Source organism: Galeopterus variegatus, unplaced genomic scaffold, assembly GCF_000696425.1.
Source record: "Galeopterus variegatus unplaced genomic scaffold, G_variegatus-3.0.2 Scaffold1374, whole genome shotgun sequence".
Classification (NCBI taxonomy): domain Eukaryota; kingdom Metazoa; phylum Chordata; class Mammalia; order Dermoptera; family Cynocephalidae; genus Galeopterus; species Galeopterus variegatus.
The window spans coordinates 279,061-297,225 of NW_007727485.1; the positions used below are offsets into that span (position 1 = coordinate 279,061).

Sequence of the window (18,165 nt, forward strand, 5' to 3'; positions counted from 1 at the left end):
AAAAAAAAAAAAAAAAAAAAAAAAAAAAAAAAAAAAAAAAAACCGGGGGGGGGGGGGGGGGGAAATTTTAAAAACCCCAACTTTTTTTTTTTTTTTTTTTTTTTTTGAAGCTCTTACAACGAGAAAATGGAAAATGGAGGGGACACATCTGGGTGGGAGGGGGGAGAGGGAGGAGGGAGGGAGGTTTTGGTGATGGGACACAATAACTAACTACATTGTATATTGACAAAATAAAAAAAAAAAAGAAAATATATACCAGAGAGGACCATAAAAGTGTAATAATGAGGACATGAAAGTCCAATGTCATGGAAGGCAAGACAGTAAGAATTTCAAGAAAACAGAAGTGAGCAACCATGTCTTACAACAGTTTAACTATGTGGAATACGTAGGAACCAAACTGCAACGAATGAAAAAATAAAGAGAAAGTAAGGAAGTGGAGACAGTAAAAGCACAGAGTTTTGAAAATGAAGGGAGGTAACAGCAAGAGGAGACACAGAATTAAGAGGATTTTGTTCTTACTGTAACGAGGTGAGAAGGATGGAATCAAGGGCATGGGGGGTAGGGGATCGCCTTGAATAGAAGGAAGGACATCTCATCCTCTGTCTGGAGGAAAGAGTTTGCATAAGTCAATGGAGACAAGTTAGTACACAGATAGCAGGAACTGAAGGAGATCATGTGTTGTCATGATTTGTCAATAAAATGGGAGGCCAGCCATTTGTTGGTAATGAGGAAAGCAGGGATTGAGTAGGCAACCCAAAACTATGCCAAAGTTCTGGAAGATGTTCATGGAATGTAGGGATAACCTGACCAAGAAGAAATGAAAGAACAGATTGGTGACAATGAAGAACGAGATGAGGGGCCGGCCTGTGGCTCACTCGGTAGAGTGCGGTGCTGATAACATCAAGGCCACCCCCCCCCCCACGGGTTCGGATCCCATATAGGGATGGCCAGTTCGCTCACTGCCTGAGCGTGGTGCTGACAACACCAAGTCAAGGGTTAAGATCCCCTTACCGGTCATCTTTAAAAAAAAAGAACGAGATGAGGTTGAAGACCTTGAATCTGTGATGGTTCCAAACCATCCAGTGCATGATCCTCTTTAGCAGCACCCAGCTGTCCAGGTATAGGAGAAACAAAGGAAAAATATCACCCTAAATTTAATACTGAGGCTTAGCTTGATACGTGTTGAGACAATTAATTGTGCAATGCAGAGAGGGAAGGCATAGGGAAAGAAGACAGATTAGAAATAAACTGATCATCTGGGAAGAACATAGCTAAATCTAGCATTAGAAGTCTAAATGAGGTGGAAAGATAAGTGTAGACAGAGAGTGGCAGCTGAAAGCAAAGGAAATGATAACCAGAATTCAAGATTTTCTAAGTGGAGAAGTTCCAGGTTATAATGAAGATTATGATATATGATTATGATATAACAAAGAAATATAACCAAGATGGGTGAAATGAAGTGGTAATGAACACACATACCTTTTTTTTATGAGTTCAAGGAAGTGCGAGACCAGGATATAGGACTGGCCATCAACATGGTCATAAAGGCACCCAAGAAGATGCAGTACTTAGGATAGAGAGTGAAACTATAAGCCAGCAGGGAAGGGACCAGAGGCACAATATAAGACAGACAGAAGAACAATTAAAGAGCATTACAACCCAATGGCATGAACCTCAAATAAGTAGGAATTTTTACAGATAAATGGATAAAGTTCCTCTTTTCTTGGGGCAGATACTGTGAATTTTTCATGCTTTGTCCTCAACCTTAAATACAGTATTCACAGTCCCAAAACAGCTGGGCCATATGAATAAGTATTATAAACATTTTATATTGTGTTATATTTATTAGCATATATTTATAATTATATGTAATTTTTATTACTATTAATCTGAGGATCCATTTTAAGGTATTTTTCTCTTTAAATATAGACACCAGATTCTGTAAGTTCAAACCAAATGAACAGAATATACATTGTATTCATCAAATATAAATGAAATACTTGTAGGATCACTTAAAACCCAAGTATTACTAAAAGACAAGTATTATTGCTCAGAGTTTTCTAGTTCCTTAACAAAACAATCTTGTCTCTCATCTCCTTTCTGCTGTGAACTGCCCTTCCAACTAGGTTAAAGTCAGGGAAGTGGCAGCACTACTGTTCAATGAACCTAACCTATGACCAATTGACTTATTCAATAACTGAATTTAATGAGAGGTATGATTTTATCTTACTGGCTACTAAGTAGCGGTATAGGATAATTACCAGGCTTAGTTGACACTCCAGCTCTCTAGGCATCTCAAGTCCTCAGAGCAAATATTTAAGCATCTTATCCTTTAACCAGGTGTCTTACTTGAATGCTTAGATCTGACAGGGTCAGACTTGCCATCTGGCATTAGGCAATACTGGGTTAGAAGAGGAAAGTAAACAGATGGAGAGTAGAAAATTGTGCTTACTGAGTCTGGATATACTCGTAAATACCATGCCACATATTTTAAACTGTGTGTGTATGTGTGACACCTATACGAAAATTTCTCAACTAAATGAAAGGAAGAGGTGTCTCTATTTGAAGGGAAGTTACATTCACCTGCTGCCTCTCTGCACCCTGGCTCACAGAAAGGCATTTCCTTATCCTAGGATTTGGATCTATGAGGGAGACTAGTAAAGAGAACATCAGAGGGCCATAGAATTTTCCATCTAGAAGGGATCAAGAATTGCCTATCTAATCCAGCCTTCTTGCTTTACTAAGGTACAAGGTGAGGCCCAGAGATTTTTTAATAGCTTGCCCAAAACGGTCACATCTATAGTTAGTGAGGAAACTAGGGCGAGAACCCTAGGCTCTTGCTACTTTTCTAAACACCAAAGAAGAAAAATAAAATTCTTTCATGTTGTAAAAGTCAGACAAATCTATAGCACTCTTTTCAATGCCTTCTGGATGGGTGAGCAGAAAAATAAAAGTCATAATTAGAAGCACATAGAATAAGAAATGTGTAACTTGGCAAAATAAAAAACAAGTATTTCCTCTGTATAGGTTTCCACAAAGACACTGATACCTGGCTGGTATGTAGGAATTGTATGAATTATTCTGATATCTGGGTTAACCTTGATAGTCTTATGATGCTCTGTGTATCACTTGCCATTTACGGCATAACAAAACTATTGTCCTTTTCCCCTGATTTATTCTTAATCCCGTGGACATAAAGTGGCAAGGGGCTTTTTGTTAAGAGAGACTCCCTTCTTTACTTTTACTTTGCAACAACATAGTTTTAAAAGTTTTTAATAAAAATTGAAATAAGATATCATTAAGTATAAATTCTTTCTTTTTTGCTGCTTCCTTAAAAAGAAATATCCAGAGGCATATACCCATCTCAGTAGAACAACTACCCTAACTACCCTAGCTTGATAACTAGTCTTTTAAGTTACGATTATTTAAATCAATTTTAACAACCACACACTTGTCCCTCACTCTTCCTCAAAAAATGCAATTGCAGCAATTTGAGTGTAGAATGACATAGTTACCTGGAGGTGCTGAATTTTGCTGTGGCTAATGTAGAGCCTCTTAGTGGTGGAAGGAATACCTGATGGTACCTCTATTAGTCTGTAGCACTGCATCGATTGCATGGAATCACAGCTACATCTTCCGGGACAGTTAGCAGAGAAACCATCGCTGAGAGAGAGCAAGACAAGGAAAGTATAAAGCAGATGCATCTTCCAAAACAGAGGCTCTCTGGTAGCAGGCAGGCGTTTAGGTGATGTTCCACTCTTTTATACCATGAAATCTGGTAACAGAATCTTATGAATGTGTACTCTGTCAATGTAAGAAGACAGGAAAGAAAAAATTCTCAATTTGTCTGGGTTAAAATGTTAGCAACCATCATGAGAAAGGGGCTTAAACATTGATAAGCTGCCTTAATATTTGTAGGTGAGCAAAACCCCATGTTATTTATGGCTTGGGAGGCTAATCTGCAAACACCTCTACTATCTGTAGTTTCCTTGTTTTGTTTGTTAAATGTGACACTAAGGAATTAGTGGGAAAAGACATAGAGCTGTTTTATAGTGTACCATAAAACCTTTGAATTTTCTGTGACCTGATATTAAAACCATTTTTGCAGGACTGAAACAGGCAGGTGTTTTCTTCTCACATTAACTAGCAAGAGAAAATAGGCAGGTTTTCTGTTTGTTATTGCAGCTTCAGTAAAATTTTGTTGGTAGATGAAACAATGGGGTGCAATGGGGAGCTACTTAGAGCCACATATAACTTGTTCAATTCATCTATCACTTCATCCACCCAAAGATCATATTTGGAAAATGTCTTTGACATTCAAAAATATTGTTAACTCAAATGAGAACAAAGCATCACAATGAGTTTATTATCTTCATATATTTGTAATAATGGTAGAAAGGGTCTCTGGTTTCTTCAGAAGAATTTGCCAGTTGTAAAACCTCACTGACCATAGAGGGAAAAGCTGCACTTGTCTAGGGCGCTCCTTTGTTATGGCTTTTTGTCTTGCTCTGGTTGTCCCTGCTGAGGGCTTTGACAAAAGATCATATAGAGAGGAAATCTCCCCACAAGTGGAAGAACTAAATTTCCTCCTTCTGGTAGGCCTTAGCAGTTCACTGTAAAGAAACCCTTTTTAATACTGAGAAGCTTCTCTAGTCTCCTCTTCAACTTTACCTCTCTTTGCTACAATTGTCATTTGAAGCCAAGTTTCTTTGATCTAATAATCAACTCATTTTATTTCCACGGTAAGAATTTCTGTGTGCTTTTCCCATACATAAAATTATATATGAGGATGTTTATAACCTGAGAAAATAAAACTATTCACAGTGTAAAATATTAGAAATAATGGCAGAATTGCAGTAAGGCTATAGAAATACCATGAAAAAGAAGAAAAAAATATTATACAGTGTAATTTCAAGACTCAGAAAAAAGAATCCTACGGTCACCTGCAAAGGATAGAAAATGGAACTCATGGCTATACTGCATAACAGAAAAATGTGCTGTCATTGATGGCACATCAAAGAATAGGATTTTGAAGGCATTTTATTTAAAGTAAGTGAATATGAATTTACCTTTTTAGCAACACAGGAAAAAAAGTGTTCAGTAAGTATGTCTCTGCCTTTTAAAAGCCTAAGCATAGAAAAGAAACTGGAAATATAATCTTTGGCTTAGCGATGGGATCAAAAGTGATTTCACTCCCCCATCTTTGCTGTTTTTTCCCAGATTTTCTTGGATTAAGCATTAATTTGATATTTAAAAATTCTAAACATTAAAAAATAATTCTATTACTAGACAAAAGAAAGTTTGTTGAAAGTAAGAATATTGACAGAAATTAAATCTCTATCATTCCTTGTCTCTGATAGTTAAAGAAAAGAAAAAGGAAGAAGAACAATTAAGAAAGAGGTAGAAGGCAAAGCCTTGTTGATTCTATAAACTGCAGAGAAAGTGTAATACAAGGTACAGCCTGGGTGCTTGAAGAACATGTATGTTTGCTGTACCTGCTCTGGAAGGGACGGGTCCTTTCGCATATTTTTTTGTGCTAGGAAGCAGCCACAAGAGCTACCACTATTGCTCAGCTACTAGTTTACTTTCTGCTGACTTTTAGAGTTTTCACATGCTGAATAATAATACCAGGCATGTAAAGTTTGGGTTTTTAGCTCATGAACACACATGAAAGCTAAGTGTGTGGCATGCAGTTCTTTTCTTTAAAGGGTTTAACAACACCTTATCTGATCATTGTTACTCAGCTTCTTTGGGAAAGAGAAGCTAGATAAGGGAGCATCGGTGCCTTTCTCAAGTATGAAAACTCAACGACTCACCCAGCAACTCTGTTCAGAATACAGCCCAGAATCTAGGTTTAGATTTTCAATACAAGTAGGGGAGCAATCTCAAGGAATATGCTTTGTATCTGAATTTAAATTGGATTAGATTCTTTATTCAGATTATCAAGCTAGGGTTCTCCCTGTCTTGCTTTCTTTATCTTCTTTATTCTCCCTCTGTATCTGGAAGCATTTTTGACTAAGAAGTGGGAAGGTGGGTAGTGCTACTAGCTTCTAGTGGGTAATGGCTAGGGATGCTACTAAATAACCTATACTGCACAGGATAGCCCCCACAGCAAAGAATTATGCAGTCCAAAATATCAATAGTGCTATTGTTAAGAAACCATGCAATAAACACAAATGTGTACCTCTGTGAAATGGACCTTGGCCTTCCTTGACTTATTAAAAGCAAAGGGCAAGAAATAATTGTCCTAAACCCTGAAGTTACCTAATATCTTGATGTAGTATTCTGGGAGCAATTACCACAGAAGGAATATTATACCAGGATAAAGAAATCTGCAGAAATAAATCTCTTCTTAAGGACTACTCCTTTGTGGTTAAAAGGAAGATTTAATTTTGTTTTTGGCATGTTGATGAATTTTTATTAGTTTCATAACATGTCAGCACTGGAAGAAACCTTAGAGATAATATAATCAATACCCTCTTTCCCAGTGTAGATAGAAAACTGAATTCCAGAAAAGAAACTAACCCAAATTCTCCCTGACTTGAGACTAGAATCATCAGCTCATGATTCCTACTATAAAGCTGGTCAGCCAAGAGCTAAACAGAAGACTTTTTAAAAATGAAAAGCTCTTTCAAAAGAAATTTTAAATAATAAAAAAATTATAATTTAAAATTTAAATTTTTAAATAATAAAAATTTTACAATTTATTTGCTGCTTCTGGAACATGTTGCATAGAGAGTATAAGTTTAAAGTAAAACAGAGAAATAAATTCTTCCCCTACTTAAGCTCTCTAAGCCTCATTTTTTTCTTCTATAGAATGAAGATAAAATGGGGAAAATAATTTCCACTTTACAGAAAAGAATAGATGAAATGAGCTAAGGCTTGTCAAGTCCATGGGCAAAAAGTAGAGTCTCAATAAATGATAGTTGTACCAGTTTGGGTTATTAGTAGGCAGCAATAGAAACAAATTCTAACTGATTAAAGCAGAGAAGGAATTAATAAAAGAAAACTAGGTAGCACACAGAATTGTGGGAAAGTCTGGAGAACCAGATTTGAAAATGGTCAAGAATAAAGGAAAGCTATATAGCCAGCATCAAAAGCAAAATCCCACCTCAGTTGAGTGAGGACACCATTGCTACTGCCACTGCAGAACACGAATGCACTGGCCTCCACCACCAACCAGACATTGGAACCATCACTGGCATGGCTGCTACTGAAACTGGATGCTGCTATCTTCACTCCCATCTCCACTTTCTACCAAAGAGAATTCTCCCAATCCCTGCCTCACTATCTCCATGTTAAAAATTTCAGGTGGATGATTCTATTTAGCTCATTCTAGGTCATATGCCTGTGCTCTAGCTGTTACAGAGCCAGGAAAGTGATTATTTGTCACTTCCCATTTGTTATGGAAGGAGGACTCTATCTCCCACCAAGTCACATAAGGCAGAAAATTCCATAAACAAAGGAAGAGAGCTCAAATATGGACAGTCCCCCACTTGTGGAGACAAATTTTGACCGCAGAAGTCTTTTTACTCTCACACCCTCTGTTCACCATGGCAACAAAAGCCAAATGAATTCTGAGTGAGTTGCAATCAACTAGGGACAAAACAAATACTATTTCCAACAGCTGCTGTGACATGGCTTTTTGTGTAACTGCTTTGCTATACTTTTCTGACTTGTTAATTTATAACACTATAAAAATTCTAATTAGATGATTTATAGTATCTTATACTTTTTAATCAAAGTATAAAAGTGCAAAGAAAAGAAAATTAATGTTGAAGGGTATTTGGAGTGCAATTGTTTGCGGGGCCCTTGTAGAACTAATCTATAAGAAACATAAATGACAGAGGCTGATGAGGGGGAGTCTATGTTTGACCTGCAAAGTCTGACAATCTGAGAAATAAACAGTGACTTGACAGTGCATGAAAGAGGAAGAATCAATGGGTAGTAAACTCTGATACCATTGTTGATAAATGGTGGTTTTAGATAATGCTGAACCACACCTGGAGCTGTGGGAAAGGGTAAATGAAGAATGCAGATCAGGTAAGGCGAAAAAGGAGTTATCACCAGTCTTTGATAGTGTAAGGGAATACAAATCTTGTAAGAGGGATTAAAATTTTTTTTGTTATGTTTCATTTTTAGGTTTGGGTATACCATACAAAACACAGTATCTAGTAAATTTTAACTACAGAATAGATAAAATAATTCTTGAAGCGTAAATTATACTGGATTTATTAGTCAAATAAGCCAGAACATTGTTAAATAAACCTTTCTCTTTTCATTGGGAAAAATATTCCTTGAATTTTAAAGACTAACGTGTATTTTACAGATATCCCTAACCCTTGAGCCAATATAAAAATCTGTTTAGCTATGCTGCATAGCATATATCAAAGGTATGTCTTAAACAAGCAAACAGAAAGGACATTGTTGGGTGGGAGGGAGGAGGGAGGGAGGTTTTGGTAAAGGGGCACAATAATCAACCACATTGTATATCGACAAAATAAAATTAAAAAAAAAAAAAAGGTATGTCTTAAACAAGCAAACAGAAAGGACATTGTTGGGTGGGGGGGAGGAGGGAGGGAGGTTTTGGTAAAGGGGCACAATAATCAACCACATTGTATATCGACAAAATAAAATTAAAAAAAAAAAAAAGGTATGTCTTAAACAAGCAAACAGAAAGGACATTGTTGGGTGGGGGGGAGGAGGGAGGGAGGTTTTGGTAAAGGGGCACAATAATCAACCACATTGTATATCGACAAAATAAAATTAAAAAAAAAAAAAAAAGGTATGTCTTAAAAAGTGACTGTTTTTAGAATTTCCTGGATAGAATGATGGACTATCTTAATTACTAACATCCCACCGATATCTGCAGCATTCTTACTATATTCCAGGTCCTGTGTTAGGACCTGGGATTCAGAGATAAGCAAGATAGAGTTATTTCTGCCAAGGAGCTCACAGTCTAAGGGGCTCCAAAAGAATATGACAGATGCTATAGCAGGTATTTGCAGGTAACTAAATAGGGAAGGAGTCCATAACTTCACATGAAGAGAAAGAAGGAAGGCTTCCTGGAAGAAGAGGTGTCTGAGCTAATACTAAATCGCTGCACCAAAATTCTCAAGTTTTAAGAACAAGAGGGCAACGGGCCGAGCCCGTGGCGCACTCGGCTGCGCTCCCGCCACGGGTTTGGATCCTATATAGGGATGGCAGCTGTGCTCACTGGCTGAGCACGGTGTGGCCGGTCTCAAAAAAAAGAACAAGAGGGCAAACAGTTGTTCCATTTGTGTATATAAAAGAAATAATCAGAAGAATAAGGCTAATAAACCACTATGGAATGCCCAAACTTACTTCTTTGGCATGTCTATCTGAAAATTTCAAGTTGTTAGTAAACATGAGTAATAAATATGATAAATAAATAAATAAATAATAAATATATATAATACATATAAATACAATATTCCAAGACTTTCCCATATTGCTCAACTAAAATGGTAGTGGATTTTCCTTGACTTTCTTCATCATACAACTGTTTATAGCCACCAATCCCCTTTCCTTTTCCTGGTACAGTAACTGGAAATTAAACAAAACATGAGAAGTTTAGTACAGGGCCTGCAACACAGTAGAGTTCAGTAAATGATAGTCTCCCTCTCCTGTCCAAGGTAAACCTTACATGTCCTTTATGGTGCCTTCGCAAGTAATGCTGCTCCATGAATATTTGAACTATACATTAGTCTCACAGCTAATTACCTGTACCTGCCAAAGAAATCCTTAGACTCTTCCCTCTTTCCCCAGTTCCCTCAGTCCCCAGAGTCCCCACTCTACTTATTCTTAGTAATACCTTGTGGCAAAATTGTAAGATAAGTTCCTAAAACAAGGCTGTCACATTTAAAATATATCAGATTTTTAAAAATCACATAAGCATGATTTATGAAACAGTTGTTGGAAGTTTCTGCCAATCCAACTGGAAATGGAAGCCTCAAGACTTTACTATCTGTGGAAAAACAAATCCTACAAGTATCAAGATTACATACAATTCCAAATTCCAGAGTAGGTAAAGATAAGGTATAAATGTAGACAGAGTACACTGACAACAGATGGCAGCACTTGAACATCCAACCCCCCTTTCCACTTCCGTGTTCTGCCATGACCCGCAGAGTGCAAACCCCAATGAACGTGGGCGAAAGATTATGTCTACATAGAGGGCACCTCATGAGCATCTGAAATAGTCACATAGTACCAAGACGGCAATCACATAGGGATGTAGCAGCTGCTAAATAGTATGGTAATGAGAAGGGTCATTATGACGTAAAATCATTCTGAGACAGGAGGACGGTATGACTTGGGGTTGTAAAGGTTGTAACAGAAATGGAACTGGGAACTGCTATCTTGAAAATGGGAGTATTCACCAACCATTAAAGCATTGGACACAGATATACACTCAAAATGCAGCTCAGCTGCACCCACGCACTATAGCAGGAAGTTGAATAATTGTTTTTAAAGAAATGAAATTTATGGGCCGGCCCGTGGATCACTCGGGAGAGTGTGGTGCTGATAATACCAAGGCCACGGGTTCGGATCCCATATAGGGATGGCTGGTTGGCTCACTGGCTGAGCGTGGTGCTGACAACACCAAGTCAAGGGTTAAGATCCCCTTACCGGTCATCTTTTAAAAAAAAAAAAAAAAAAAAAAGAAATGAAATTTATACTCAAGTGTATTCAAGTGTGGTCCATATAAACTAAAGAGAGTTATAAGTAATAGAAAATGAGTAAGTATTACAATTACTTTTTTAGTAATATTTTTTTATATGTTAGTATACTTGCATATAGCTTATAACTGGGAAGAAGTTTTTTTTTTTTTTTTTTTTTGAAACAAACTTTTGGAACTGACTGGCCAATTTATTATACTGTTAACTTATACAAGAAGAAATGGATTCCCACATCCTTCTGTAGCCCATGGTTAATAGCAAAGACTTGGAGGAAAAAACACATAGATTGAAATCCCACCTCAGTCACTTCCTAGATTAGTGACCTTACCAAGATACTTAAGCTGTCTGTGACTCATCTATAAAAAAAGTGATTATGCCTATCTCACAGGATATTGTGAGGATCAAATAAGTAAAGCAAATAGCACAATGCCTAACTCAATAATTGAAAGCTATTATTATTGTGGTTACATTTATTCCCCCCCCCCCACGCATTAATTTTAAATTATTTACTTCAAGTTGTCAAAATGCATTGCTAACTACAGTATCATGTGTAGAGCAAGTGGCTGGGAGCTTGGTAGCTGTAGCAATGAACTTATGCAAATACTGCAGATAAAAATAAAGCTAATTTTGGAAGGTGTATTAGTCCATTTCTCTTGCTTATAGCAAAATACTTGGAACTGGGTAATTTGTAAGAAAATGAAATTTATTGCTTACAGTTTCAGAGGCTGGAAGTCCAAAGTCCAGGGAACACATCTGGTGAAGACTTTCTTTGGTGGTGACTTCAGTGATGGCAGGCTATCACATTGCAAAATGGTGGAGCAGAGACTGAGAGACTCTTCATGCACCCCCTTTAAAGCCCTCAGAACCATGCCCCGGACCACCATTATTAGTCCATTCGCTATAGAGTGGTCCTACTATCTAATCACCTCTTCAAGGCCCCATTTTTTCAATTACCATAATAGGATTTCCAATCCTTAACAGTTACAGCAGGGATTAAGTTTTGGGGGGACACTCAACTCAAGGCATTCTTCCTCTGGCCACCCAAAACTCATGTCCTTTTCACATACAAATACATTCATTTCATCCCCAAAGTCTTAATTTGTTTCAACTCAAAAGTCCAAAGTCTCAAAACCCCATCTATGGACTCAAAACAAGTTATATATTTCCAAGATACAATGGTAGGACAAGCATACAGTAAATGTTCCCATTCAAAAATGGAGAAATATGCCAAAAGAAAGGGGTAACAGGTCCTAAAAAAGTCCAAAACCCAGCAGGTCAGGCATCAAAAAACAGCTGGTGAATCATGTACCTTGACTCCATGTTCAATGTACTCCTCATGCTGGTGTTGTGGCTGGGTCCCCAAGTCCACAGGCAGCTCCGCTTGTATGGCTTTCCTGGTCTCCAGTGATGTTTTAGCTCTTGCAGGCTGGCATTGCACACTGGTAACTCTACAATTCTGGACTCTCCGTAGTGGTCCTGCTTTCACACCTCCACTAGATGGGGCACTGATGAGGTTTCTCTGCTGCAGCTCCAACCGCATGTTTCCACTGGGCATTACTCTAATGAAGTGACTCTGCCACTGTGACAGACCTCTTCTGGGATCCCCAGGCTTTTCCATATATCCTTTGAAATCAGGGTGGAGGCTCCCAAGTCTTCAGAGCTCTGGCATTCTATGAGCCTGCAGACTCAACACCACATGGATGCTGCCAAGGTTTCCAGCTTGCATTTTCCAAAGCTGCATGTCCAACCACACCTGGGGCCAATTTAGCCATGGCTGGAGCAGCCCAAGCAACTGGGATGCTGGTTTGGGGAGCAGCATCCCAAGGTGGCCCTGGGCAGCAAGTCCATGGAGGGCCCATCAGGCCTGTTCCCCAAGACCATTCTGTCTTCCTGGACCTCTGGGCCTGTAATGAAAGAAGCAGCCTCAAAGATCTCTGAAATGCCTTTAAGGCCTTTCTCCCATTATCTTGGCTATTAGCACCTGACTACCTCATAGTCATGCTAATGTCTTTAGCAACCAGTCCCTCTGTGGCACCATTGGATTTTTCTCCTGAAAAATGCTCTCTGCTTCTCTACCACACGGCCAGGCTGCAAATTTTCCAAAACTTTACACTCTGCTTCCCTTTTAAATTCTGGCTTTTTATCATGCTTTTGCTGCCATAATTCAACATAGGCTGTTACAAGTAGCCATTCAGCTCCTTTAATGCTTTGCTGCTTAGAAAATTCTTCCTCCAATTACGCTGGGTCAGCACTTTGAAGTTCCACATTTCCATAAAGCTTTTTGGGCATGAAGAGAATGCAGTCATGTTCCTTGCCAAGTACATAGCATAGTTGATCTTTGTCCCATTTTCCAAAAAGCTCCTTCTCATTTCTATCTGAAACCTTCTCAGAATGGCCTTTACAGTACATATTTCTATCAGCATTCTGGTCACCACCGTGTTACCAATCTCCAAAACATTCCAAACTTCCTCTGGTTTTCCTGTACTCTAAATTTCATGAGCATCTAGGTTTTTTCAAGCCTGTTCCTCCAAATTCTCCCAGCCTCTCAACACCCGGTTCCAAAGCTGTTTCCACATTTTGAGTATTCGTTATAAGCAATACCCCACTTCTCTGGTACCAATTTTCTGTATTAGTCTGTTTTTGTTGCTTATAACAAAATACCTGGAACTGGGTAATTTGTAAGAAAACGAAATTTATCACTTACAGTTTCAGAGGTTGGAAGTCCAAAGTCCAGGGAACACATCTGGTGAAGACTTTCTTTGGTGGTGACTTCAGTGATGGCAGGCTATCACATTGCAAAATGGTGGAGCAGAGACTGAGAGACTCTTCATGTTCCCCTTTTAAAGCTCTCAGAACCATGCCCCGACTGTGAGTATACTAATGTTTACAAAGCAAATGTATTTCACAGGGCCTAGTTTCCAAAGCCCTGTAGTTTCAGGTATAACCTAACTTTTTAAAATTACATATAGAAAGGTTAAGCTTGCAAAAGACAGGAAAATTTCCCCAGGCTAAAGTCTCTGATGCAGATAAAGAATTATAATACAGCAAAATTGCGTGCTCAAGGACAGATGTCCTTGGAGCAGGTTAACCTACTGATTGATATATTAAGAAAGTTGCTTTACTGTTATGTAAAAATACTGAGGAAACTGCTGTAGGAAAAGACAGTATTTGCTAAGAACAAGATTTTGTTGGTGGATTGACTTAACCTTTTGCAAATTGCATTATGGAATGTCACTTTGTTGTTTCACTGATGTTACCAGCTTCTATTGTGAAACTATACTTAGCCATAACTCCACCTATGTTCCTTTTATGTAACTTTCTGGCCTGGAGAATAAAAACTGAGAAAGAACCCCAGTTCAGTGTTAATTTCCCAAGGAGGAATGCCTCTCCCTTGAGGGTTCTGGGAAGTTAACCCCTTCGGGGTGTCTCACTGCTCAGAAGAAATTGGCTTTGAGTAATCCTTTGCATCTCCATCACCCAGGGGAGAAAGGTGACAAATCCGTGTGAGGACAAAGAGAGTGCAACACCTGACCACCATTATTAATCCATTCAGTATGTCAGTATGGCATGGTCCTACAATCTAATCACCTTTTTTTTTTTTTTTAAAAAGATGACCGGTAAGGGGATCTTAACCCTTGACTTGGTGTTGTCAGCACCACGCTCACCCAGTGAGCCAACCGGCCATCCCTATATAGGATACGAACCTGTGGCCTTGGTGTTATCAGCACCACACTCTCCCGAGTGAGCCACAGGCCAGCCAAACAATCACCTCTTAAAGGCCCTACCTTTCAATTAACATAATAGGATTTCCCACCCTCAACAGTTATAGTAGAGATTAAGTTTTAGGGGGACATTCAGCTCAAGGCAGAAGGAAATGGGGATAGATGCACATTTAGTTTTATATTATTTAATGTGTATTAAAAACCTATGTGGAGGTTCCTATTTAAGCTAAAGGCAAGGATCTTATAGTTTTGCTTAGTTAAGTTTGCTGAAGCCAAAGAACTTTATTACTTGCTTTAGCCAGTCTGCCCTGCAGAACCCAGAGGGCAGACTAAAACTGATTTCTTGCTCCTCAGTGTTGTGTTGGCAAGGGGCACACAGTGCAGGCTTTGGGTGGTGATTCATTGGAAGGGTCTGTCCCAAGAACAGCTCACAGAAGACTGTACTCAGCAAGTAAAACAATCCCGTAAGCAATGCAGGAGAGACAATTCCTACCAGCCTATTTTATTCATACTGGCTACTCTTGAAGCAGAAGGGGGTTGAGAGTGGGTAGGCAGAATGTAAAGCAGTTGCTGAACACTCCCAAAGGCACTGTAAAATTCAAATTAAAGTTATAGTTGTGAGAGTTAAGTAGGCTTATTAGCCTATCTCAGCTTGAGAGAGGGTCACATGGCATTTGTTTTTGTGTCATCAACGCCTCAGCAGGGCTCTACATTCAGTTTATTTCTGAATATATGAACCTTTATAAATTTAGGTTTTTTTGAAATGTCATGTGTGGGAACAGTGTACCAATTTTTAAAAATTACACCTTTTAAAGTAGTTGCTTTCAAAATCAATGACCTGTTGTGGAATAACAGGTATACCATGAGCCAAGCACTGTCGCTAAGTATTTTACCTTATTACTTAATGAAGTAAATTTTGGAAACTAGGCTTTGGGGTTACATAATACAACTAAGGTGGCACAGCTAGTATATGACAGGGTGCACAATCTGAACCCAGGCCTGACGCTTAATCACAAGACAAATGGTCTTCTAATTCAGCAAAACCTGGTCAAGCACTTCAATGTGCAGCTTTAGGCATTTCCTATCTGGAATTCAGGATCTGGTTTATCAAGAACAGTCAGTGCATCCACCCACCCCACCCTAAGCAGGAACTGGAATGAAAAAGGTGAAACGTGGCTACTGCGCATGCTCCTCGCTCCTCTTTCCCCTGCCCCCGGACGCCACCGAGGCAACTTTACGCGACGACTTTAGAACGGCTCCCACCCACTGTGAAGTCAGACAGGCGGAAGCCGATCCCTTCTGCGACGTGGACACGCTTCTCTTCCCCGGGCCTTTCCAACCTGGAAGCAGACACCATTCACCTCCTATTCCCAGGGGTCCAATTACAGTTTGCTAGTAGTCAATATGGCCGTTGACCGGCCGGTCCCAGGCAGAGGCCTTTCATAGGCCAATGGCGCACTCTGGCCCCGCCCATTTCGTCCCTCCGGGCTGCGTCCGCCCAGCTCTTCGCTACGCATGCGCAGCGGGGGCGACCCGGGAGGTGGGCCGGGAGAGTCTTGCGTGTGCTGCCGCCGCAACTGCTGTCCGGGTCGCCTCAGTCTCCTTGTTCCTGGCAGTTTGGGGCTGCCTTGCCCGCGTTAGCGGTGCGAGGGAAAGGAACGACAGACGGAGCGTACGCGCACGCGCTGGAGTCCCCGCAGTCCCAGCAGTTCTCTTCGCGCGGGTGGGCGGCTAGGGTCAGCAGCAGTCGGGGGAGGCCCTAGACGGCGCCATGTCGGCGGGCGGCCCTTGCCCGGCAGGAGCGGGAGGGGGCCCCGGGGGCGCCTCCAGCGCCGTGGGGGTCTCCCCTGGCGGGGTATCCATGTTCCGGTGGCTAGAGGTGCTGGAGAAGGAGTTCGACAAAGCCTTCGTTGATGTGGATCTGCTCCTCGGCGAGATCGATCCAGACCAGGCGGACATCACTTATGAGGGGCGACAGAAGATGACTAGCTTGAGCTCCTGCTTTGCGCAGCTTTGCCACAAAGCCCAGACTGTATCCCAGATCAACCACAAGCTAGAGGTGAGTCGCGGGCGCTGGCATTCAACCCCAGGCTGCCCGGTGGCGTCAGATCCCGTTTAACGCACCAGTGAAACGACCCTAGATAACTGCCCATTGGGGCACCCGGGCTTCGAATGTAATCGGAGAGTGAGTGTGTATGTATGCGAAGGAAAGGAGTGTGGTGAGATTGGGGGAGGAAAAGGGGTGTAGACCGACGTGTGGGTTTCCCGGCGTCCTGTCATCCACCTCCCTAGTATCTCACTGAGGAGGAAACAGGAACAAACTAGCCTCTCTTGTACGTGTTACATTAATAAACCTAACAAAAGGTCTCTGTCTTGAGAATACCTTAGCTCACCTTTTGACATTTGAGTTTTGCAGACCTACTTTCACATTGATAAACCAAATTTGCATATTTTCAGACAGATACAGTCCTGATTATTTTCATTGTAACTATTCCAGATCAACGTCTATAGTTGCACACATAGACATGCATGAACTATCAAAGCTCTTCGGCAAATTTAGTGAAATACATACGGTAGTATTGTCTTTCTCGGTTAGTGAAATACGTACGATAGTATTGTCTTTCTCGGTTTACATCCACAGTTGGTACTTAAATTACAGGCAAATACCTGCAGAGCTCTCTGCAGTTATTCAAATGACTTCTAACATTGAGATTTATGTGTTTGTACTTTACTGTATTTTCCAAAGTTTGGATTTATTTTTGAGTGTGTGTAAAGAATGATAATTTGCTTTAGTCTCTAATCCTGGCTGTGGGTGAGGGTGGAGTGGTGATGATTCCAAAAAAAAAACCCACAAAAAACAGACCTACCACATCGTCCAGAAAATTAAATTAGGACATTATTACCATATTTCAAAATCATGGTAGATTAACTTGTTACATAAAGATCACTTTCTAACTAAGCAATTTAAATAAGAGGATGGATCTTTCATTTTAAAAGTAGTTAAAAAGGCAATAAATAGTAATGTGCAAAACTCTTTGAACATTCGCTTTCCTAAGAAATTATCTTTGCTACTAGTTGTAATAATTGAGAGTGCCCATTGTATTCAAATCAATACAAATGATAGATATGCATCCTCTCCTTGCTTAGTTGTCAGCATTCTTCCTCTTTCCTATTAGTTAGCCATAAAAAATGTGGTATAATTAATCTTTGATTAGCATACATTTACATCTCCAAGATTCTGTGGCTCTTCAGCACTGAGAGGACTTAATTTCTTTCATCCTTTTTGAAAACGTTGGAATAAAAGTGCTGATATCAAGGTAATCACTTCTTATGTAGGTAAGTGAAAATGTCTCTTGATTTCCTAACTAGTGGTAATTTCTAGAAGATAGCTATGTTTTTCAGGTAGTGAAATTGCATTTGATGGTTTTTAGAAATAGTGCTTTAGCTTTTAACAATGAAGATCTAGCTTTTAACAATGAAGATCATGTGGCTTTTGCCACATGAGGACTTTCATATCATTTTCAACTGCAAGTATCTACTGGGGATAAATAGCTTTTAAAAAATAAAACAATATCTAATTTATTTTAAAAATGACGTTAGGAAATTTTAAGCAGTGATGTTTTCTGATGTCAGATGTAAAATCTAATTTTGGAGAAAGGATCATTTTTTGAGTAGGAGGTAGTTCTCAATTTTTTTTTTTCATTTAAAAATATTTTAGATGAGTATTCAGAGTTGTAATA

The 18,165-nt window shown here is 39.6% G+C and overlaps 2 protein-coding genes across 4 annotated transcripts in view; one reads left to right on the forward strand and one right to left on the reverse strand.

Annotated features, from left to right (window-relative positions):
• The window catches only part of LOC103593602 (leucine-rich repeat transmembrane neuronal protein 2-like), a 34,512-nt gene extending 18,756 nt beyond the window's left edge, over positions 1–15,756 (reverse strand). The window contains exons 1-2 of one of the 2 annotated variants that reach the window (XM_008576622.1): positions 15,689–15,756; positions 3,516–3,663 (exon numbers count right to left, since the gene is read on the reverse strand). In XM_008576622.1, coding sequence (XP_008574844.1) covers positions 3,516–3,617 — 102 coding nt within the window. In that variant the 5' untranslated portion in view covers positions 3,618–3,663; positions 15,689–15,756. Of the gene's footprint in view, positions 1–3,515; positions 3,805–15,688 lie in introns of both variants that reach the window. The other variant, XM_008576621.1, reaches the window with a different exon arrangement.
• A 194-nt stretch (positions 15,757–15,950) lies between these two features.
• Positions 15,951–18,165, forward strand: part of GOPC (golgi-associated PDZ and coiled-coil motif containing) — a 41,129-nt gene continuing 38,914 nt past the window's right edge. Inside the window, exon 1 of one of the 2 annotated variants that reach the window (XM_008576625.1) lies at positions 15,951–16,484. In XM_008576625.1, the coding sequence (XP_008574847.1) occupies positions 16,197–16,484 (288 nt within the window). In that variant the 5' untranslated portion in view covers positions 15,951–16,196. The remainder of the gene's footprint in view (positions 16,485–18,165) is intronic. The other variant, XM_008576624.1, reaches the window with a different exon arrangement.